Source organism: Podarcis cretensis (assembly GCF_951804945.1).
Source record: "Podarcis cretensis genome assembly, chromosome: 3".
NCBI classification, from domain to species: Eukaryota; Metazoa; Chordata; class Lepidosauria; order Squamata; family Lacertidae; genus Podarcis; species Podarcis cretensis.
Window position 1 is genome coordinate 122941044 of NC_137172.1, and position 23319 is coordinate 122964362.

Genomic DNA, 23319 nt, shown 5'->3' on the forward strand with positions numbered 1-23319 from the left:
ACTTGTGCTTTGCCTAATTACCATACAGCAAAATGTGCTGAGGATTTTTATCATATTTTAGTTTTATTTTTTAATCTCACACCTGCACAAACATAGCTGTACTGTACACCCAGCTCTTAATTTACTAGTTACCGGATGTCCTTATATAAGCTACTATTTTACAGCCTTTGTCTCCTCCCTGGGGCATGTATATGAAGTATATGAAGTATATGCTTTGCTTTGCTTTGCTTTGCTTTGCTTTGCTTTGCTTTGCTTTGCTTTGCTTTGCTTTGCTTTGCTTTGCTTTGCTTTGCTTTGCTTTGCTTATAGAGCTGAAAGGGACCATGAGGGTCATCTAGTCCAGTGTTTCCCAACCTTTTTTGGGCAAAGGCACACTTGTTTCATGAAAAAAATCTCGAGGCACACCACCATTAGAAAATGTTTAAAAAATTAACTCTGTGCCTATATTGACTATATATAAAGTAACTCTCTTTAATAGGAATCAAATAAACACAAAGAAAGCATTTTATAATTACTTTATTATGAAATAGTAAGTAAACAGAAATATGAAAAATTGCGCCTTTTGTCCCTCTCCTCGAAATGCTCCAACTCAATGTTCCTCCGCGGGCTGGCCATTGGAGAGCCGTGTCGCCCACACCGCAGCCCAATACAATATGAACCCTCCCCTCGCAAGCGGCAACCCCTCCACACTCCCCACCTTAAGCCTCCACACGCGCCCTGCCCAAAGAGATGCCCGCCCGCGCGCGAGGGGATCCTTTACCTCAGCATCCCGCCAAAAAAAAAAAAAAAAAAGAGGGCGGGAGACTGCGGTCCCTCAGAGGCTGGGCGTTAGGAAGAAGCAGCCGCCTTCATCCAAGCAGGAGCAGCAGCAGCTGTAGCTGTAGTAGCGCCAAGCTGTGCTGGGGACTCCGTGCCCATGAGGGGAGGGAGGGGAGAGAGAGGAGAGGCAGCAGGTCGCCCTCTTAAGTCACGCGCGCGCAGGCACCACCACGCATCCCTCGCGCCCTCTCGCAGAGCCCCTGCTCAGCACCTCCCGCCTCGGGGACGCCCGTCAGGAGCCGCTGAGAGGCCGCCAAGCCTCCAGGCTGCTCCCATTCAGCCTTAGGCGCGCGCCTGCCTCGGGAAAAGCGGTGCTGGGAGGCGGAGAGAGAGAGAGAGAGGACGCCGCTGGCCGCGTCCCACCCTCAGTCAGTTGGCTCGGAGCTACTGAGGAGAGGGAGGTGGGGACGACGGCGCGTCTGTTCCGCTCGGGGCCAGCGCGCCCCCGCCCCCCTCTCCAGAATCCCCAACTAAATACGATGCGCTAAGGGAGGGGGGAGAACCCACCCACAAAGAGGACGCCTTTCTGCAGGGCGCCTAAGGCCTCTCGCCGCCCGACTCGCCCGCCTCCCTCCCACGGCACACCAGGCAACGTCTCGCGGCACACTAGTGTGCCGCGGAACACCGGTTGGGAAACACTGATCTAGTCCGACCCCCTGCAATGCCGGAATATTTTGCTCAGTGTGAGGCTCAAACACACAACCCTGAGATTAAGAGTCTCATGCTATACTGACTGAGCTACTAAAGGATGATGATTATTATTATCATTTTAATGTATGTCCCACCATTCACCATAAGGTCCCAGGGGGTGACAACAATTTAAAATACAACATCCGGAGGAGTCCTCAAAGCTCACATCTGCCAAAAGCTGCACAGTGAAGGTGCCAGGTGCCTGTCTGTGGGGAAGGAGTTCCCAAGTAAGTGGCTGCCACAGATTGCCCTCTTCTGAGGGTGGCAGAACTACCAAGAGATCTCCTTTGCACCTTGCCGTCAGAGAGGAGAGGGTCTGCAGGGAAGGAGAAGTCTTTCAGATATCTGGGGTCTAGGTTGCTTTAAAGACTAATGTGAGCACCTTGAATGGGGCCTGGAAACCAACCGGCAATCACTGCAGCTGTTTTAAAATAGGGGTTATATGAGATCTATATCAAACCCCAGTCCAGTTACGGCTTCCGTGTGTTGGTCGTCAATATTTCTATTATCCCATAACCTGCTGAGTCTTTTTTCCTGTTTCTCTAGAGTCACATGCAGGGGCTTATACCAGTGAACCTGTGCTATTGGGTGTGAGAGAGGAGTTCACTATACAGTTGCTTTTCAAGTTCATTAATTACGATCCGCACAAGAGCCCTGTTGGTGGCACCGCCTCTGGCTGCTGCCTGGTTGACCCCTGACAGGGCCTCCTCTGTGGTGGTTCTGTTTGTGGAATGCCCGCCCAGCTGAGCTTTGTCAGTCTCCCTCACTATTAAAAACATTCCTCTTTGCTCAAGCATTTGATGGCTAAACTATGGCTACTATGAAATTAATAACTGCCACCCTGGGCTCCTCTGAGAGGAAGGGGTGGGATAATAATAATAATAATAATAATAATAATAATAATAATAATAGGCCCCCTCGCTCCTAGGTTTTGGAGGTGTCTTCCAGATCTAAACCAGATTTGCCTATGCTAGCCTACTGAATATACAGTGGTACCTCAGGTTAAGTACTTAATTCGTTCCAGAGGTCCGTTCTTAACCTGAAACACCACTTTAGCTAATGGGGCCTCCCGCTGCCGCCGTGCCGCCGGAGCACGATTTCTGTTCTCATCCTGAAGCAAAGTTCTAAACCCAAGGTACTATTTCTGGGTTAGCGGAGTTTGTAACCTGAAGCGTATGTAACCCAAGGTACCACTGTAATGGGATTTAAATTGCTCCTTTCCTTTTTGTTTCAAAAAAGAATTGCTATGTGGTTAGCAGTTTAAAATAAGCATTATTGTTACATACATACATACATACATACATGGTTTTATTTGTATCCACCTGTCCACAGTTCAAACCATGCACAAGGCAGCTTACAACACGGGGGGGGGGGGGGGGAGAAAACATGTAAACATACACAACCAAAAACTGAAGAATTTCCACATAAATTGTTAGGATCTGCTCCAAACTTTATCTAGCAGGAACACTGCTCTTTATGTGTGCCCTTCACAATGGGCTGCAGTTCAGTTTAGAGTTTGGAGTGCGAATGAACATGCTTGTAGCCTTGAGAACTATCAGTTGTATTAAACAATTAATATTTACAAAATGCTTATGTTTAACCAACCCCAATATTTTGTTTCAGGGAAATGCATTTTTTAATGACAGGTTACGAATCAGAGTTAAGGTTTTCTTGTGCTGGCTCAAGCTCCACAAAGCCAGGAAACTGGAAGTTAGGCTCCCATGGCTTCCCCAAAAACAACAATATCTACACAGCTTTTGTATTCTATAGTGAAGAGACTTCAAGCGCAATCCCGTCTTGACTCCCCAGTGGCGAACACAGCAGGGCTCTTTGTGTGTGCTTCCAGGAAAACACTTGACAAAATGGAAGTGAAGCCAAGGCATCATGCAGTAACAAAATGAAGCTGTGCCTCTTCTGCCAGAATAATTTGATTCAATTCTAATGTGTGTTTGTTTACTTTAATGGGAGCAGCACTACAAATGCTTATTCCAGCTTTGAAAGCATTGTCTCTGTAGATTGCCAGCAGGGTTACTGGCTTACACTGCCTAATTTAACTGTTGGCTCTTTAGTATTTGTTTTAGTTTTAATGCCTTTCCATTCCTACACAAAATGTTCCATCATGCTGTTTGGCTTTAAAGATAAGGACGGTTACTGACAACCACTCCAGTCAAGGAAAATTATTTGTGTTAAGCTGTACACCTTTCAGTGGGCAACCTGACAGAAATCTCTGAATCGTCTCCCTTGTGAAGAATATGGAAGGGTATTCTGCTGGTTTTATATCAGTAATATTTGTTTTTCCTCTTACGTCTGCAACGCAAAAAGAACTTAAATGTTCATATGATAAAATCACAAACAGTAAGTTTTTCTTTCTAGGAGAGGTGAGAACTTTATTTTTGATGAAGTTGGGGGGGGGGAGCGACTGCTGCCATGTGGTCGGAAAAGGGCTGTTAGAAAATCAGGGGCCAACCCCTTTTCTCGAGTTTAGTGTGATACTATAATAGTATATTAAATGCGTTGCAAGTTATGCAGCACTTATTAGCAGCAAAACTCATTTTTTATAAAAAAAAAATCTGAGGCATGTAGCTAAAAGATCAAGTATTGTTTCCATAATTTACAGTTCTTTCTTCAGGCAGATACATCAAAAATAAAAACTACTCCCGTCATCTTCCATAATTGCAGTCCTAATATTCACACAAGTTCATATTTTGTTGCTGCCCATTTGGAATACTTAGCTAATAGCCTTTGTGTTTTGTGCTCACAGTTACTTATAGTTTCAAAACCATGTCCCATCCATTAAAATCCACAACGGGGTGGGGGGGTTAAAGCCCAAGTAATTCAATCTAAGTGTTCTTGGGTGCACATACTTTCAGACTGCAAAGCACTTTACAGCCTTTATCTAGCTAAATAAATGGGCTTGGTGGTATTTCTTCCACTTCTAGAATCTGATAAGGATTCCACATTTTACTCATTCCTCTCCTTTCCTTTCCTATACAAATGGCATTTTTAATTGTTTAAAGAACACAATGAGCTTGCAGAACCTTTCAGAGTAAAAAGAAGAGCAAGCTTTGCCCTAAAAGCAGCAAAGGGAGTTTTCTCGCCTTGGTACAAACAGTGAAACTATCCTAGAAGGTTACGTTCACCATTGTGTAGAAACCGCTCAATGGCACATGTAAGCAAGAAATAACAGGCGTTCAAATATAAGAGAGAAGAATGAGAAGAATGAAAATCAATGACACTGATATGTAATTAATTTAGAATGGTAAAAGGAAGCAGTGTGTAATTATATATAAACCATAATTGAGTTTTAGGATTCTATGCCAGAGGATGTCATCAAAGCTGAACTGGCCTTATTAGTCCTCATTTACTTCAAAGAACACTGTGCAAATATCCACTCAGCTATTGCATAGCTAAGTTCCTTCTCTGGACTTCTGCAGCATTCTTTATATTATGAATCTTTCAAACATTAAGGGTGCAATTGTATCTTAATTACTTTGACTTCTTTATGCAAATAATTAGCAGGGGTGTGCACCAACCACCAGATTTTGTTTGAACCCCAATTTGGTGCTTTGGAAAACAGCCTGCCTCAGTTTGATGTAGCTCAGAGTCTATGGAGCTATAATTTTTTTTCTTTTTAACAGAAGTGGATGACTGTTGCAGGCCTACTAGCTTACCTAATTACAGGGGGTTTGGGGCTGACCACTTTTAAAGTTTTGGATGTGTGTGTTTTAAGGAAATGCCTATACTTTTTAATCTTGTCACAGAATTGAATAAAATTAGCACAAAGAAGGCTGATCGCCAAAGAATTTATGCTTTTGAATTATGGTGCTGGAGGAGACTCTTGAGAGTCCCATGGACTGCAAGAAGATCAAACCTCTCCATTCTGAAGGAAATCAGCCCTGAGTGCTCACTGGAAGGACAGATCCTGAAGCTGAGGCTCCAATACTTTGGCCACCTCATGAGAAGAGAAGACTCCCTGGAAAAGACCCTGATGTTGGGAAAGATGGAGGGCACAAGGAGAAGGGGACGACAGAGGACGAGATGGTGGGACAGTGTTCTCGAAGCTACCAACATGAGTTCAAGAAGAGTCGGACACGACTAAACAACTAAACAAACAAAGTAGGCACGGGACCCATTCTGAAGGCAAGAAAATAAAGCCACAAGAGCAAATGTTACAGTTTTATAGTCAATGAAAAAGGAAGCACTGTGGAAAATTGGTCTGAAAAGTGCAGACCTGAGAGGGGTGACACTGAGTAAGAAATCTGCCAAAATACAGATAAATAGGGACAGACTTTAGTGCTAGACACTTTCTAAAGTTGATTTTGGGGGTAGGGGAAAAAAGATTTACTTTCTTGGTATATTAATTCTCTTTGATTACAAGTTTAACCTATCAATCCCAATGAAGTCCTCCCACTGCTCACATTGGTGTCTGCCCTCCCCTTCCCCCGTCACCTGACTATGGCAAGCTCTGAGACATTACTTTTGCTTTCAGCAAATGCTTCAACATTATTTGATGCCAGATTGCCAAGGTGTCAGAAAGTGCTTCCTGCTTCCTGTTTCAATTCATGCCACCTCATACAGAGGTGGAAGAACTGATGCAAACATTGTCACACTCCCCTTGGGACTACTCATTCCAGTCCTTTCCTTGGTAGAAAAGGGTGATCCACCGAGGAAGTGGAGACCCTTTGCCATCACGTCCCTCTTTTCCTGCCCTAGGTAATCTTGGTGGGCCCCGTGAGATGGGGAATGCGAGGTGAGAGCCCTGCAAATGTTCTTTTGCTTGCTCACTTGAAATATATGCAAGGCACACACTAGGTACTGAACAGCTTTGGGCTAAACAAGATCAACCTGACAGATGAAAAACTTTACTGCAGTATCTCCATGCCACATTGAGAAATTTCTGATTGGCTTGCCACCATACATTTCTGACTTGGATGCAATCCAAACCCTTAAGTGGTCTCCATATGTACATCCTGGACTACTTCTTGCTTAGAAGTAAACAATATTCATGAAATATAGTCACCCTATGCCCCTGACTCCTTTATGTTTAAAATAAATTTTAGTGTAGCATTGTTTGGTGGCCAGTGTTTAAGAAATAAAGGTCTCAAGTCTCTGTGCACATACCAAGTGGCATGGTGCTCTGGAGTGTGGTCGTTTTTCTCGTGTTTAGATTATTACCTTCTGTTTCATGGTCTTTCCATGTCATCACTGCTAATGCTGCAAACTTTTGAAGAGGATATTTTAACAGTTTTTATTTATATTGAAACATCCAGCTCTAAAAACTAGCTAATCCAAATCAATTATGGATGACCCGTGTCCTAGCAACACAGAGAGGGGAGCTGTTCCAAGTGATTATGACAAAACTCCCTTTTTCAATAATGTAGAGAAACATGAGATGGAGAATCACAAATGTGAGGGCGTTCACTGGTGCTGGACTTTTTGTAGCTGCCTTATAGCACAGTCCTACACATCTCTACTCAGGGAATTACTCCCTATAAACCTTAAAAGCCATGTTAATGAACAGCATTTCATGTTACCTTCCTGTATGACAATTGTAGTGTACTTCTTAAAAATTAATACATATTTTAAATTTGAAACACACAGGGCAAAGGTAAAGGTAAAGGTAAAGGTACCCCTGCCCGTACGGGCCAGTCTTGACAGACTCTAGGGTTGTGCACCCATCTCACTCAAGAGGCCGGGGGCCAGCGCTATCCGGAGACACTTCCGGGTCACGTGGCCAGCGTGACATTGCTGCTCTGGCGAGCCAGAGCTGTACACGGAAACGCCGTTTACCTTCCCACCAGTAAGTGGTCCCTATTTATCTACTTGCACCCGGGGGTGCTTTTGAACTGCTAGGTTGGCAGGCGCTGGGACCGAGCAGCGGGAGCGCACCCCGCCGCGGGGATTCGAAGCGCCGACCTTTCGATCGGCAAGCCCTAGGCGCTGAGGCTTTTACCCACAGCGCCACCCGCTTCCCTAGGGCAAAGGTAACTTTCCATAAAAAAGTGGTTGGGGATAAATGCATCAAAATGCAGCATTTCTCAAGAAACTACAAGCAAAGTGTGGAATGTGGTAACCACATGCTTACATGACTTCATAAACTAGTAGTAGCACTGCACTGCATGCAAAGTAACTGGAGTGTGTACACACCCAAAGTCTCCCCCCTCCTCTCTTGATTGCATCTGCTCCCTAGATGTAATCTCTTCTGCAAAGGGCTGAAGCATAATTTCAGCACACACACACCCCCCAAGGCAGGAGGAGTAATGAGAAAGAGTGGTGTGGCTATCCCTGTACCATAAATTGAGAGGATTGGTTTTGCTTGTCTGCAAAGGAATTGTGGCCAGTCCCACTGAAATTAGAGAAGCAAGCCAGGTGACAGGGTGACAGCACTTCTACATTAAATTTTGTGTTGTTGTTTTTTTCACAATTTAATTCCACGTTAACATCAGTAAAAAAAGAACATTTTTTATCCCCAATCCCCATGTATAGCAATATCTTTTCAAAACCTTTTCTTCGAGATTCCAGGAATCTCTGGACTTCCCTCCATCCCCTCTTCTGGTTCTTTATATAAACAAAATTCTCTTACATTTCCATATCCATTTACCCAATTTTCTAATAATTACCCATACTTAATCAAAACTTACTAACACTTCAAATCATTTACCATTATTTAACACAGATGTCATTTAAGTGTTTAGAGTACCCTTTAAAACAACTTTCTGCATTCCACATCTGTGCTTAACTATTATTTTTTCTTCTAATTTTATCCCCATCTCTACTAATTGAAAGCATTTAATCACAGCCTGCTAATGTACTAATATTTACAAAATTTTGCACATAAACAATCATCATTTCCCAGACTATTTCCCATTCATTTTCCTAATTTTGGCATACTTAAATTTCATGAGGAGACACCTGTCAGTTGAGGCAAGTTCCAGATCCAACTCGCCTTCCTTTCAAACTTTTCTCTGTCTCAGAGGTGGTACTTTCTGCTTCGCTTTCTCCACCAAGGCCTCCTCAAGTGTTTTCTACCTAAACCTCAAAACTTCCAAATCTACCCTGTTCTTTTGGACTTTCTTCATATCAGTCATCTTTTCCCAGTTTTCAGGCTTCCTCTCCAACTTTTGCCTAGGAACATCCACTTCCGCAATTCTCACTGTCCAAGACTCTATTGTTTCAATTGGTTCTTTCACCCTTTTACTGCTTTGATCCAAAGGGCTGAAGCATCATTTCTGCACAGTCCCCCCCCCCAAGGCAGGGGGAGTAATGAGAAAGAGTGACGTGGGGACCCCTGTACGTCAGTTGAGAGGATTGGCTTTCCTTGTCTGCAAAGGAATTGCGGCCAGTCCCACTGAAATTAGGCAAGCCAGGTGACAGGGTGACAGCACTTCTGACCTTTTAGCACTGTCCACCCACCATTCTTCCCCCCCCCCCCCCAGGAGTGTGGAGACCTTTCTTCCCCCTCCACTGTCCTTATCTCGTTCTTCCCTTGCTCTTGGAACACATGGTTTCCTCTCGCTGAGTGTTTGAAGGTCCCCCTTAACAGCTGCACAACTAGCAGAAATTCAACAGCAGAGCCTACATCTTAGGCTAATGCTGCACTAGTGGGGTTTTTGTGTCCTCCTTTGTTCTCTTCTTCAGTGATACATATTTTCTTTTGGGGCAACAGGTAAGGAACCACCCTACTTAAGACTTTGTTTGTTCTGAATAGTGAAACCTGAAGAAGGGGACAGATCATAAGCTTGTGTACAATTGTTTTTAATGACTAGCGACGCAAATACTATTATTTGTATTTCTCAATCTTAGAACCCAACATATTACTATGGAATACATGAAAACAAAGGGGCATTGTATGTGCTTTTGTTAACTTCACCATTCATTCCAGCAGGACTTGTATAGGAAGAATTGCCAGTGGATTCTGCTTATGGTGGGTTTGAACGTATCTTTCAAATTCTTTGTGTGCAATACTTCACACATACCAACTGGAGCTGAGCCTGGAAAGGTTAACTTGAGTGCTGGTAAATAATCCTCCTTTGATTTAAGGGTTATAAATGATGGATTGAAAAAACGTAATATCATAAAAGCAGTGAAATTAAATTTACTGCACTGTAGCAAATGGAAGGCTTTCCTTTTGTTCTTGGACTTGCTCCAGTCCCTTCAATCCTTTCAATTTAATCTCCAATAGGATATGATTGATTCTACATTAGAAGAATTAAAGAACAATTCCTCTTGAAAGATGGATAACTTTCCCCCCTCCTCCTATAACATAGCCTCTTAAATCATGTAATACCCAACTAATTATGGGAGAGCAAACAAAATTCTGCATATCAAATGCTTCTCCCATGGAAAGGAGTCACAGATACAAGCCTCACTTTCAAGATTTTGATGCTGCCATTCTGTATCCACTTACTTGGGAGTAATCTAATTGACCTCAAGGTAGACATGCATTTGTTTGCACTGTACATGTCAGAATTATATTTACAGTGGTACCTCGGTTTACAAACTTAATTCGTTCCAGAGGTCCGTTCTTAAACCAAAGCGTTCTTAAACCAAAGTGCGTTTTCCCTACTGAGGCATCCCGCCACCAGTGCCTTTTCTCCATTTGGCTTCCGTTCATCCTCTTGGGCAACGTTCGCTAACCGGAACACCTACCTCCGGTTTTGCGGAGTTCGTTCACCAAATAGTTCATTAACAGGACTGTTCGTAGTCCGAGGTAGCACTGTATTGAGAAATTATAATGAATAGTGATTTGTTCTTTTCTTTTGCTGCCAAGATTGTAGTGCATATGAAAACAACTAGGCCAATAAGATTGTACTGCATCTCATTAACTTTGAAATTATCCAGCTTTTATTTGGTGATCATACATTGTTTGAACCTCACAGGATAGGAATAGTCCTTCAAATAACTTTTTGATGCAATAGGATGTTAAATAATTTTATTCAACATCCTTACCTAACTGCACAATGGAGTAGTTTGTCTCTTCTGAGATTGCTGATTTTATATGAAAAGAGCAACTTTGGCAATGTCTGTTTGCCTTCGTTTGATGCTACTCATTGTATATGATCTGTGTGTGCTTAGCTGTCATACTCAGCTACAAAAAGCAAGACACACAGTCTTTTCTGGGGTCTACACACATTCCATATTGGTTTTTTATTTTCATTTATATTAGCAGCAATGGCTTTGTAGCTACATCTAGGCAAGTCCCATTGAGGGAGGAATCTTAACTGAACAGCAACTAACAAGGTCTCTTGAGACATATATATTCAGGTGAGCAATTTTTCACTCTGAAGGTAAGAGAACACATTTTCCAAAGGCATAGTCAAATTGATTAAAATCACCTTTTTCAGGTGATGCTTACTGCAGCCTATATTCTCCAAAGAAAGCAAGACCACTGCACATGGTATACAGAGAGGGCATAGATAGCCTGTATCGCTAGTTCCTGAACATTTTGGCCTTTACAGAAATACTCTTACCTGCTGTGTGCCTCTAGCTTCCCCTCACTTGCAAGCATTTATATGAACAGCCATCTTCCTGCAATACCATGTGTAGAAATCCTCTTAGATCAGGCATGGGCAAACTCGGCCTCCAGATGTTTTTTGGGACTACAACTCCCATGATCCCTAGCTAACAGGACCAGTTGTCGGGGATGATGGGAATTGTAGTCCCAAAACATCTGGAGGGCCGAGTTTGCCTATGCCTGTCTTCCATAAACCACTCTGCTGCAATGATGGGCTGTATCCAATGCTAGTCCTACTTAGAGCAGGCTTATTGAAATTAGAATTGTAGAGTTGGAAGGGACCCAACAGTCATCTAGTCCACCCCCTGCAGTGCAGGAATCTCAACTATGAAGTCATGACCATTAACCTCAATATGTCTACTCTGAGTAGGGCTAGCATTGGGTACAGCCCAATGAGTTTATACAGGCATCCCCCCACTTACGCATGATCAACTCAAGTTTGACCATGTATCTGCATGATGCTGGGAAGTAAATAGATTCAAACCGGGCAATTGTGGGAGAGAGCTGGCGAGTCCTTGTGGCTTGTGAGGACAACCCTTCACAGAGCAAGTGTGGGGGCAGAGGAAGCCCCAAAGAGACTGCAGGCACAGCGGGGCTTTTTTTAGGCTGCTCAGCCGCCCTGCCTAGCAGCTGACATGCACAAGTAGCGCAGAAGCAGCCGCCACTTTCCCATGCGTCCTACAGCCTCCAGCCGGCTTAGAAAGACAATCATGTGGAAAGAAAAGACTCTACGAGAAAAGTAAAGCTGAAAATTGTTCATGTTATATTTGTTAACCCATATGCTAAATATATTATAGTGCCTGTCCAAAATGGATTACCTACTGAACTTTTGAGTTATGGGGACAGACTCAGGGGTCCCTAAAATACGATTTAGCAAAGGATGTTAGTGTCCCTTCAGAGTACTGTTAAATGTCACTGGGAAGAATGTGGGAAGCCAGGCAACATGGCAGGGGTAATGAAGATGCGTTCTGAAGGCTTTGATAAGAAACATATTTGACTGCAGCAAAGCAGACAGCACTTATCAGTCTGGGTAAGCAGAACTGACAGGCTTGACAAAAATAGCCTTTCACATTTCCTTGTCTAGGAAATAGGCTAGACTGTGAATCATGGATTTCATTGGCTGCATACATTTCCAAAAAAAAATTCCCCTGCTTATAGTTGTATCTGTCCTTTCAAAAAACCTTTGGGCAAAGTGCCTCACCAAAGGCTTCTGTGGAATCTTATCAGTCATGGCATAAGAGGCAAAGTTCTCTTGGGGATCAGGACCTAGTTAAGTAACAGGAAGCAGAGAGTGTGGAATATGGGATAGCTCCGTGGGGAGAGCATGAGACTCAGGGTTGTGGGTTCGAGCACATTGAGTAAAAGATTCCTGCACTGCAGGAGTTGGGCTAGATGACCCTCGTGGTCCCTTCCAGCTCTACAACTGTATGATTCTGTGCGTAGGAATAAATGGGCAGTGGAGGGATATAGAAATGCTACTCAGTGTTAACAAGTGTAAAGTGATGCAAAAAGTGGTGCAAAAAAATCCTAATTTCACATACATGCTTATAGAGTCTAAACTGACCAGAGTGAGACCTTGGGGTCAATGAAAATGTCGACTCAGCATGCAGGAGCTGTGAAAAAGGCAGATTCCATGCTAACTACCATTAGGAAAGGAACTGTAAATGAAACTGCTGCTATCATTATACAAATCTATGGTGTGACTGCATTTGGAATACAGTAAGCCTGTAACTTATGCACATTTAACTTGTGTGCGTTCAGCTTTACGTGCATGGCAAAAAAAAGTAGAAAATTATTTTGGCAATCCCGCCCACCATTGAACCCAAAGTGTTTTGGCTATACACAATTTTGGCTTTAGGTGTGATCCCTGGAACATAACTTCTGCATACGTTGTGGGCTTACTGTACTGTGTACAGTTCTGGTTGCCTCATCTCAAAAAAGACATTGTAGTTGGAAATGGTTCAGAGAAGGGCAAATAAAATGATCAAGAGGATGATGAAATTCCCCTGTGAAGAAAAGTTACAGCATTTGGGGCTTTTTACTTTAGAGAAAAGACAAATAAGAGGTGCCATGACAGAAGTACATACAATTATGCCTGGCATAGAGAAAAGTTTTTCTCCCTCTCTCATAATTCTAGAACTCATGGACATCCTGTGTATCTGAATGTTGGAAGAGTCAGGACCGGCCAAATATTTAACTATGGAATTTGCTTCCACAAGAGGAAAGGTTGAGGGAAAATGCTTTCAGTTCTAACATTTCTCTCTTAGTGTGAGGGTTTCAGGCCAAAGGAGGGAATCAAATCCACTCCCCAACTCCCCCCCCCCCTTTTAAAGTTAAGTTTCACCCAAGTAAGCATTTCCCTAGAACAGACGTCTTCAAACTCGGCCCTCCAGATGTTTGGGGACTACAGTGCCCATCATCCCTGACCACTGGTCCTGCTAGCTAGGGATCATGGGAGTTGTAGGCCAAAAACATCTGGAGGGCCGAGTTTGAAGAAGCCTGCCCTAGAAGATTGGTTCATCTTCCTCTATCTCCAACCTTTTCAATTTGTTCTACTATATCACAAACAATAGAAAAACTTTTAGTCTCTTTCCTCACCCCCTTGCCAGAGCAGGGAGGACCTGTCGCCACAATCGCCAGCCAATCAGTTTTGCTGAAGCCTGATCCTGAAACAAACCTCCCCTATGACTATTATGACTCTGTGCTTTTTGCTCTCATGTGGAGCATGGCCTTGGGACAGTTTCTCAGCTAAATAAGCATGGCTGCGCCTGAACCAGCCTTATATGCATTAGAGATATGGAACAAAACTCACCTTAGGTTATGAATCTGGTCCTCCTTTCTCAGTGTGCTCATCTTCGTTTTTCTTCTCTGTTTTTAATGTGAAATTTTATGCCAGAAAAGTTGTTTACAGTTTTGGTTTCACTTGTTTCTGTTAGAAAAAAAGACTGCTAGCATGAATCAGTTCAGAGACTATTTAGATAAAGTATGTTAAACAAAACCTGACTCTCGGGGGGTTGGGGGGGTGCTGTTGCCTATACATTCTTCATAGCCAGAATTGGCTTCATAGCCATAGTCAGCAAAGTTGTGTGTGTGTGCATTTTAAATCCCTGTATGTATAGTTTTGGTTTGACTTGTTGAAACGGCCGCAAATTCTTCACTATAACTTTGACTTAGAGACTTTTCCTTGAAAGACACAAACAGATAGCTCAGTTTAAAACATATTATTCTCATTAATATGTATAACATTCAGTCTGCGTTTTTCAGTTTACATTTAAGCAGGTTCTGTAATGTTAATGTATGTGTCAGTCCATATTTATCCTTTTATTTTACACTACAGCATATTTGTAAGTATCAGTAGTTCAGACATGTAAAATAGTTTCTTTGCCCTTCTTGCTCTCAGTGCTGAGGAATGCCCAACATGCTCCTCTGCCAAAATAAGAATTATCTGATGAGCAGCATTGTTGCTTGACTGAAGCTGGCATTCAGGGATGGATAACATATATATCCTATAACTAGTTTGCAAGGCGTCTGGTTTGGGTTTCAAGTGTCCTGGTATTGCGATTTTCAAACAACAGAACTCTGAAGAGTTCCTCCAAAGCTTATCAGGGGCTCTTAAATGAAAAGATGGGGAATGGTGGACAAAATCCACAAAGTGCAACCACATACTGGGGTTTAGCAGCAGATTCTGGAGCAAAAATGAAGCCCAAGAGGCTGGCTGTGTGTGTATGCTAGAAACCACTTCTCAGAAACCGCTGCTGCACCCAAGGGATTTATGTCAAACGTGTAGGCATTCTTCAGCAGACAGTTTGATGCAGAAACCGTTTCTGAATGTAGGAAGTTTGAAAGCTAACCTTTATGCATATTAGCTTTATGTAAAAACATTGCCTTATAAAATAGGACAGTCACTTTCTCACACTGTATGATTGATCATGTAGACCATGTGACAAGCTCTATCCTTGGCGACTCTCTGTGCGCAGCAGTAATCACTTCCTGCATGTGGTAGACAGTGGGACCATGAAATCTTATGCTGCAACAAATTGGTTTGTCTTAAGGCCCCACAGGACTTCTCCCCCCGCCCCACCCTACTGCTGTACCTTTCGTAGGCGGGGGTTGTGTTGCTGTTACATACTCATATGACTTTCCTTTTGGAAGAAAAATCAATATGGATATTTCCTTTCATCATACTGTTTTCTGTTTTCACTGTTCCACAGCCATTATTCCAAAGCATTTCTGTGAAGGAAAAAGTCTGTTTGGAACCAGTCCACAGATGTTCTCATCCAAATAGCCTTTCTTGCTCCTGATTTTTTTCTTTGTTAAGTTTCCAGCACTTTTCCCTAATATCTTCCTTCCTTCTTTGTTCCAGGAATCTGAATTTTTGACTTTGGAATTTGATGAGATCAAATTGAATCAAATGCTGAGGAAGCTTTCGGAGATTGAAGACAGCATTACTTCTCTGACTCAATCAAACTAGCTTTTGAGTTAAAACTGTGTATGGCACAAAATATGTTTTAAATCCTGTTCATTCCTTTGGTCATCATGCTTGTTGTGAAATATTTTAGTTTATTCTTCTGTTATGTAAGAATTGAAATAAAGATGACAAAAAAGTAACTCAGGAAAAACATGCATAGACACTTGCAAAGATCATTCCGCCCACTAAAACAAAAGGATGTAATTGGATTAAAATAGAGTTAATAGCAGAGCTCTGCAGAACAACAGGAGGTATTGCTATTATTCACTTTTTCTCTCCAGCAGTTGAGACCAGAAGAGAGCTCCTTTGCCTCAAATGAGAACGAATGTGAAAGTGAAAAGAATGGAAAGTTACACATACAGATTGTACTGGGGAATGAAGACAAGAGTCCTGGTTCAGACGTGAAGGCCAGTTCTGGCATTTATCTTAAGCTGGCATCGCAGCTTGCATGAGGAAAGGGAAGGTGCATGCCCTGTCGCTGCACATAATGTGTGGCACAGGTACTCTAAACAGGCCTTCGTGTGTGCATTGTGGCTCAATTCCTATAAACATTCAAGCTCCCCCTTATTTAGGGGGAAGAGCTGTGTGGCTCAGACCATTGCACAGATGATCCTCCATTGGGGGGGGGGGCTAGTTACATTATGCGCCGGTGAGGCCTAGGCCTAGTCCTTCCTCCAGTGAGTTGTGGCAGTGGCTGCTATGTGGCAATAGGCCCAGGAGAAAAATCCCTGTAGTAAATTCCTATACGTACCTTTATTTCCCTTCATATTCAGCAGCTGTTTGTTTGTATACACAAAGAGTTCATAATTGGAAATCATTGTCAGGCTGTCAGACCCTATCAGGAAAATTAAGCATAAGTGTATTTTGGCTACTTCAAGCACAATGCATGAAAGTTCAAAACCCCCTGCTGGAAATTATTATCCAGTCATTTGAAAAGCCTAAATAGGTGTAATTTCAGATGGAGAGCAAATTAACATCAGAAAGACTTTTCAGCATGAACTGTTACATCTCTAGAGCAATGCCTTGTGGTATATTACAGTGCATATTGAAAATGTAAAGTGTAGGGCAAAATATTAAAGTGACATGCATGTATGAACTCCAGACTCTCTCAGGGGTGACAGTACTGTTGCTTGCTTTCTGCAGATGGATTTGATTGTGGGGAGGGGTTGGGGGGGTTCTTTGGCAGGGTTGCTATTGGGATTTTTCTTTGAGAACATCCTTCAATATTTTAACTAATTTATTCAGCATGTCAAGGGTTCAGTTTTACCTTGGCATTGCCTTCCTTACAAGGTTCAAATTACTCCCATTTCTCAGTGGGGCTATCTGCCTCAAGAGGAGAACTGGTTCTTGCCCAGGACCCCCATGTGTGGTCCCATTCCTACTTTTTCTGACGGTATTGTGAGAAATAATTTGATGCCAGGTCCTAGTTCTCTCCCCTTCCCTCCATATTTTTAATAATATTTTAAACAAAAAACAAAACATTGCTTATGGGGCAGCAGAAAATACATCTCTTCCCAGAAGACCTGGTTTTCTGAAGGACTACTACTGGATACCAAACCACAGTTTGATTCTGGTTTCGTTGTCATGAACACGATGTGATGGCTATTGGGAACATCTGCTCCTACTCTACTGTCCTCTGCCTGCAAGAGAGGAAGAGAGTGAAAACTTTGCTTTCACATTGGAGCAATCTGCAGATCTACATTATGTACAAGCTCAGGAACTGTAGTTCATGCTAACCCAACTTAGTTTAAACCAGGGGTTAGCAACCTTTTTCAGCCGTGGGCTGGTCCACCGTCCCTCAGACCATGTGGTGAGCCGGATTATATTTTGGAAAAAATAATGAACAAATTCCTATGCCCCACAAATACCCCAGAGATGCATTTTAAATAAAAGGACACATTCTACTCATGTAAAAACACACTGATTCCCGGACCATCTGCGGGCCGGATTGAGAAGGCGATTGGGCCAGATCCAGCCTCCGGGCCTTAGATTGCCTACCCCTGGTTTAAACCCTGGTTTATATCATGGGTGAGGAATCTTTATTAAACCTGAGGGTTGGAATCCACCAGGAGCAACCTTACTGGAGCCGCATGGCAATTGTAGGTGGGTCCAGAAGCAAAAAGTAAGGTGGGTCAAAGATGTGACTCTTATCTTTTATGACTTCAGTCCAGCCATGCAAAAGTCAGCAGTTTCTAACCCCACACACTCACACCTCCAGGTAAGCAAGAGGCATTATAGACAAGATAGAGAAGTTTATATTAACACCCCAGGCAGGAGATCCTACACCTTTGATTTAGGTGATGGACTGAATTGGGCCAGGAAATGGGGCAATACCTTGTGGAATCCCAGGAACTAAATGACTTGATGAGTAGAATTTATAGCAACTGAGTTTTCAGGCATAGCTCCTTGGTCTTCCCCATAACAAGCAAAATAAACAATGCAACATAATAAATGGTGTGGGTTTCCTTAATTTGCACAAATTATAAAATCCCTCTTATAGCACAGCATACACATCGGACAGAATATAAGGAACCAAGAAGCCACATTCCACCTCTTAATCACATCCCTAGAAAGCACATGCTGCTTCGTCATAGGACAAGTGCAGTGGGCTATGCCAAGAGTGCCCACATGGGTGCCATGGCAGCAGATGTCCTTGCAAGCCAAGCCCTCACCTGGGCCGAGTATCTGAAGGACCCTTCCCCATCTCATTTTACTTCTCCCTTCAGCACCACAACGATGTCTGGCCTCCTATCATGCAATGATGTTTTGTTTCTGTTGCCACATTTTTGTAATATTAATGGTTAATGATATGTGATCTTGCCTAACGAGTCAAGAACACTAAAACCATGATCTAACTGCTGAGGCACTTGTGGCCTTTGATCACAGAATTATATTGAATGCTCAAATATACTTTGGACAAGAATTGTTTTTTGAACTGAAGGACACAATTTAAATAAGCTACATCATGTCAAATTCTTCAGTGGATGGAGCAGTGTGGTGTAAATGAAAGTTGCAAAGAAACTCAAGGCAGATGTCAGGAAGTAGTATTTTACACACTACAAAACTATATGAAATAGTTTACCAGAGGTTTGCTGAGGCAGGAAAGTCAGAATCATTTTAGGGGGGAAATGGATGATATCCTGAAGTAACTGAAAAATATTTCTGTAAGTCATAGAATCACAGAGTTGGAGGGGACCCTGAGGGTCATCTAGTCCAACCCCCTGCAAGACAGGAATCTCAACTAGAGCATCCCTGGCATTTGGTCATCCAGCCTCTGCTTAAAAACCTGCAAGGAACAACCACACTCTAGGCCAACCCCAACCTCTCTCACCACCCAAGGAACACAAGTGAATAGAAGAACCTGCACAAGTGACACTGACACAAAACCCTACATATATTAAGTATAATAGAAACATCCCCACCCGACCCCCACCCCCACTCACCTTTCCCCCCTCCACCTCTTTCCCCCTTTTCTTCCTAATGTCTCAACAAATGAAACTGACCTGTAAAAAATGTTATTTGGGGAAAAAAGAGAGAGAGATTGCACATACTTTTGTAAACCAAGAAAATCTTTAATAAATATACATTTTTTAAAAAACGTACTAGGAAGGAGAGTCCACCACCTTCCAAGGGAGACCATTCCACTGGTTGAACAGCTCTTACTGTCAGAAAGATCTCCCTGAAGTTTAGTTGGAATCTCCTTTCTTGTAGCTTGAAGCCCTTGGTTTGGGTCCCAGCCTCCAGAGCAGGAGAAGGCTATCTTGCTCCAGCTTCCATGTGACAGCCCTTGAGATATTTGAAAATGGCTATATTTGAAGATGGTGGCTGGGGGAACCCAGTCAGATGGGTGGGGTGAGTACTATCAGTCAACCAGACATTTGGTTGATTGACATCCTATGCCCTTTTAAAACGTGTTGGAGGGGGGAATGATTAGGTTGTTTTCATTTTGATTAATTAGTTTGTGGTTTTCTTTTTTGATTTTATCCTATGGACTGCCCTGAGACCTGCAGGTATAGGTCGGTATACAAATTTAATAAATAATAAAATAAATCATCATCACCACCATATCCTCTCAGTCTCGACTTTTCCAGGCTAAACATACTTGACTCCCTCAACTGTTCCTCATAAGGCTTTGTTTCCAGACCCTTGATCATCTTGGTTGCCCTCTTCTGCACATGTTTCCAGCTTGTCAACATCCTTCTTAAATTGTGCCCAGAACTGGACACAGGACTGCAGGTTTGGTCTCACCAAGGCATCATATCCGTGCAGGGGGCGTGGGGCATAACTGGCTTAGCAACCTGAGGCCTTTGGTTTAAAGTAACCATTTTGGCATTCTGTTTGTAAGTTTGCTTTGTTTTTAATGTAAAAACTCAATTAAATACTGAGATATATGAATGACATTTGTTATGTCTGTTCAGCACACAATTTTAAGTTTCAAGCCTGAATACCAGCTTATCACCAAAATCCCCATCTGCAAAGCAGAAAGGGAAATGCAAAATAGATTTTACATTAAGTGCCAACAGTCTGGTTCCTTACAGTTCAAGTGAAGACCTCTCTTCTGCATAGGTATGGCTTCTTGTAAAAATTCCCTCAGCTCTGCCAGTCTAGATTTCTGAAATGCTGCCTTGGAAGTAGGTGCTGGACTTCAGCATCTTGAGCAATCTACATTTTTCTTCCAATACCTCACTGCTACATTATTTGTACAGGGCACATGATGTCTGCAACCTTCGTACCAGACAGGCACCGTAACTAGATTCTGCACCATCACGCTGTCCGTTAAGCATTCAAACCAGTTTCCTTCTGGAGAATACTCACTGGTTGTCATTGTTCATAGCTGAATAGTGGAGGCAGCACCTCTTTCCAGAAAGTTAATAATTGTGATAACACAAGAAAATACAATATGCCAGGTACGCCACCTCCAAAATTGCTTGTTTACTGCAGTTAATATGTTACCTTCTGGTGGTGCTCTAAGGTTCAATGAAGGCTCTAATCAAAGCTATAAACACTGTAATTTAGCTTTACAGAAAATTACAGTTCCTGTTAAAGAAACTATGCACTACAGTGAGTTGACGTGCACATATTAATTAGATGGGTTTCTGGACACTGTTAAATGTCATGTAATATGTATAACCATCTAGTTTTTGCCAAGCACTAACACAGAATACCTTCACAGTTTAAACTGTTTTTCTGAGCAGTTCATGCAGTTAGGCTGCTTTCATCCTGTAAACAGCTTAACTGTGTCCAGGATTGAAACCTTTGTTTCTCTCTCCTACCAGCTTTTTGTGGCAGTTCAAAATAATCTGCTTTGTTTTTAATCTGCTTCCATTGATAGCTGTATTGAACAGTATCATTTACTTCTGATTTATACAGATAAAGTTGAATGCAAGGGGTTGGGGGAGAAACCCTCTGATTTTACTACAAAGTTTGTGTGTTAAAATATTATGGGCTCTATTCTTCTTCTCTCCCCCCCCCCCACATTTGTTTGTCTGAAGCTTAGAAATTTCAGCCAAAACCTTTGTAATCTTCAACTTTGTTCTTCCTTGAATATATCAACGTTTCCGCAACTAAAATCATCCCATAGTTTATTCACCCAACGTGGCACTTTGTTGACTGCTACCTTGCCTCTTCTTGTCCTAAAAGGATGTCACATAGAGGAGGGAGAAAGGTTGTTTTCTGCTGCTCCAGAGAAGCGGACACGGAGCAATGGATCCAAACTACAAGAAAGAAGATTCCAAGAGTTTAAAATTGAAAAAGGAACACGACAAGGCTGCCCTATTTCCCCTCTGCTATTTATTTCGGTTCTGGAGGTGCTCTTGAATATGATTAGAGGGGACTGGTTGGTGGAAGGAATTCAGGTCGGAGCGAAACAATATAAACTTAAAGCTTTTGCAGATGACCTAGTTTTGACCTTGCAGGAGCCAGAATCTAGTACGAAAAGAGTATTACAATTGATTCAAGACTTTGGTTGGGTGGCGGGATTTAAATTAAACAAACAGAAAACCAAGGTATTGGGAAAAAATTTGACAGATACAGAGTCAGAACGGTTTCAGAGAGAGACAGAATTAAATGTGGTTAAAAAAGTAAAGTACCTAGGGGTAAACATAACAGCAAAAAATCTGAATCTATTTAAGGACAATTATGAAAAATGTTGGTCAGAAATTAAGAGAGACTTAGACAGTTGGACAAAATTGAAATTTTCTTTGTTAGGCCGAATTGCTGCTATCAAGATGAATGTATTGCCAAAAATGTTGTTTTTGTTCCAAACACTACAGATTGTGGACAAGACGGAGTGCTTCCGGAAGTGGCAGAGAGATATATCTAAGTTTGTCTGGCAGGGCAAAAAGCCCAGAATTAAGTTTAAGATACTAACTGATGTGAAAGAAAGAGGGGGCTTTGCCCTGCCAGACCTAAAGTTGTACTATGAGGCCGCAGCTTTCTGCTGGCTAAAAGACTGGCTACTTCTCGAAGACACTGACGTACTGGATCTGGAAGGTTTTAACAATGCTTTTGGTTGGCATGCATACTTATGGTATGATAAGGTTAAGATCAATAAGGCCTTTAAGAACCATATTGTCAGAAAAGCAGTGTTTAATGTCTGGACAAAATATAAAGACTTATTGGAAAATAAAACTCCAAGGTGGCTATCACCTCTGGAAGCTAAGGCCCGAAAAAGACCCAATATGGAGGCCAAATGGCCAAAATATGGGGAAATACTAGAAAAAGATGGAGACAATTGGAAATTGCAGAGTTTGGAGAAAATGAAGGATAAAGTGCGAGACTGGTTACACTACGCTCAGATTAAAGAAGTCTTTAAAAATGACAAAAAGTTAGGGTTCCAGGGGGAGAAATCGAAATTGGAAACAGAATTGTTAGAACCTAAGACCAAGGTACTTTCAAGAATGTATAACTTGCTGTTAAAATGGAACACACAAGATGAAATGGTTAAATCGGCTATGATAAAGTGGGCACAGGATATTGGGTATAACATTATGTTTGAGGAGTGGGAAAGGTTGTGGACCACTGGGTTGAACTTCACTGCATGTAATGCTTTGAAGGAAAATGTAATGAAAATGATATATAGATGGTACATGACCCCAGTTAAACTTGCCAAAATATACCATTTGTCTGATAACAAATGCTGGAAATGCAAAGGAAATGAAGGAACATTCTTTCACCTCTGGTGGACGTGCCCTAGAGTGAAGGCCTTCTGGGAAATGATATATAATGAGTTGAAAAAGGTATTTAAGTATACTTTCCCCAAGAAACCAGTGGCCTTCCTCCTGGGTATTGTCGGCCAGAGGGTGATAAAGAAGGACAGAACTTTTTTCCTGTATGCAACAACGGCAGCAAGGATACTCATCGCTAAGCATTGGAAAACCCAAGATCTACCCACACTGGAAGAATGGCAGATGCAACTGATAGACTATATGGAATTGGCTGAGATGACCGGCAGAATCCGAGACCTGGGAGAGGAGAGAGCTGAAGAAGATTGGAAGAAATTTAAGATTTATTTACAAAAATACTGTAATTTGGTTGAATGTTAAGGAGGATGCTAGATCATAAATAATTGAGCACCACCAAACTAGGCGGAATTAGGACGATAAGTGAGATTGAGGAAAATATAAACCTTTTGGAGAATTATTAGATTATATTCAATTGAATGGGATACAAGAATCTAAACAAGATGATAAATTGCTGGCAAAATTTACAATGATGTAAGTGGGAGCGGGAGACGCGAGGGAGTCCAAAGAAGTTATGAAACTATGTTATGATATATGTTATACTGTTTATTATTTCTGTATTTGTATTTAAAAATCTTAATAAATAT

At 42.2% G+C, this 23319-nt stretch overlaps 2 protein-coding genes across 3 annotated transcripts in view; one reads left to right on the top strand and one right to left on the bottom strand.

Annotated features, from left to right (window-relative positions):
• Positions 1–18612, top strand: part of COMMD1 (copper metabolism domain containing 1) — a 65096-nt gene extending 46484 nt beyond the window's left edge. The window contains exon 3 of one of the 2 annotated variants that reach the window (XM_079970170.1): positions 11922–12035. In XM_079970170.1, the coding sequence (XP_079826296.1) occupies positions 11922–12020 (99 nt within the window). In that variant the 3' untranslated portion in view covers positions 12021–12035. Of the gene's footprint in view, positions 1–11921; positions 12036–15386 lie in introns of those variants that run through there. The other variant, XM_079970169.1, reaches the window with a different exon arrangement.
• The window catches only part of LOC307212601 (uncharacterized protein), a 122118-nt gene continuing 105905 nt past the window's right edge, over positions 7107–23319 (bottom strand). The window contains exon 2 of the mRNA XM_079970126.1: positions 7107–7373. The gene's annotated coding sequence lies outside the window, so the exon portion shown is untranslated. The remainder of the gene's footprint in view (positions 7374–23319) is intronic.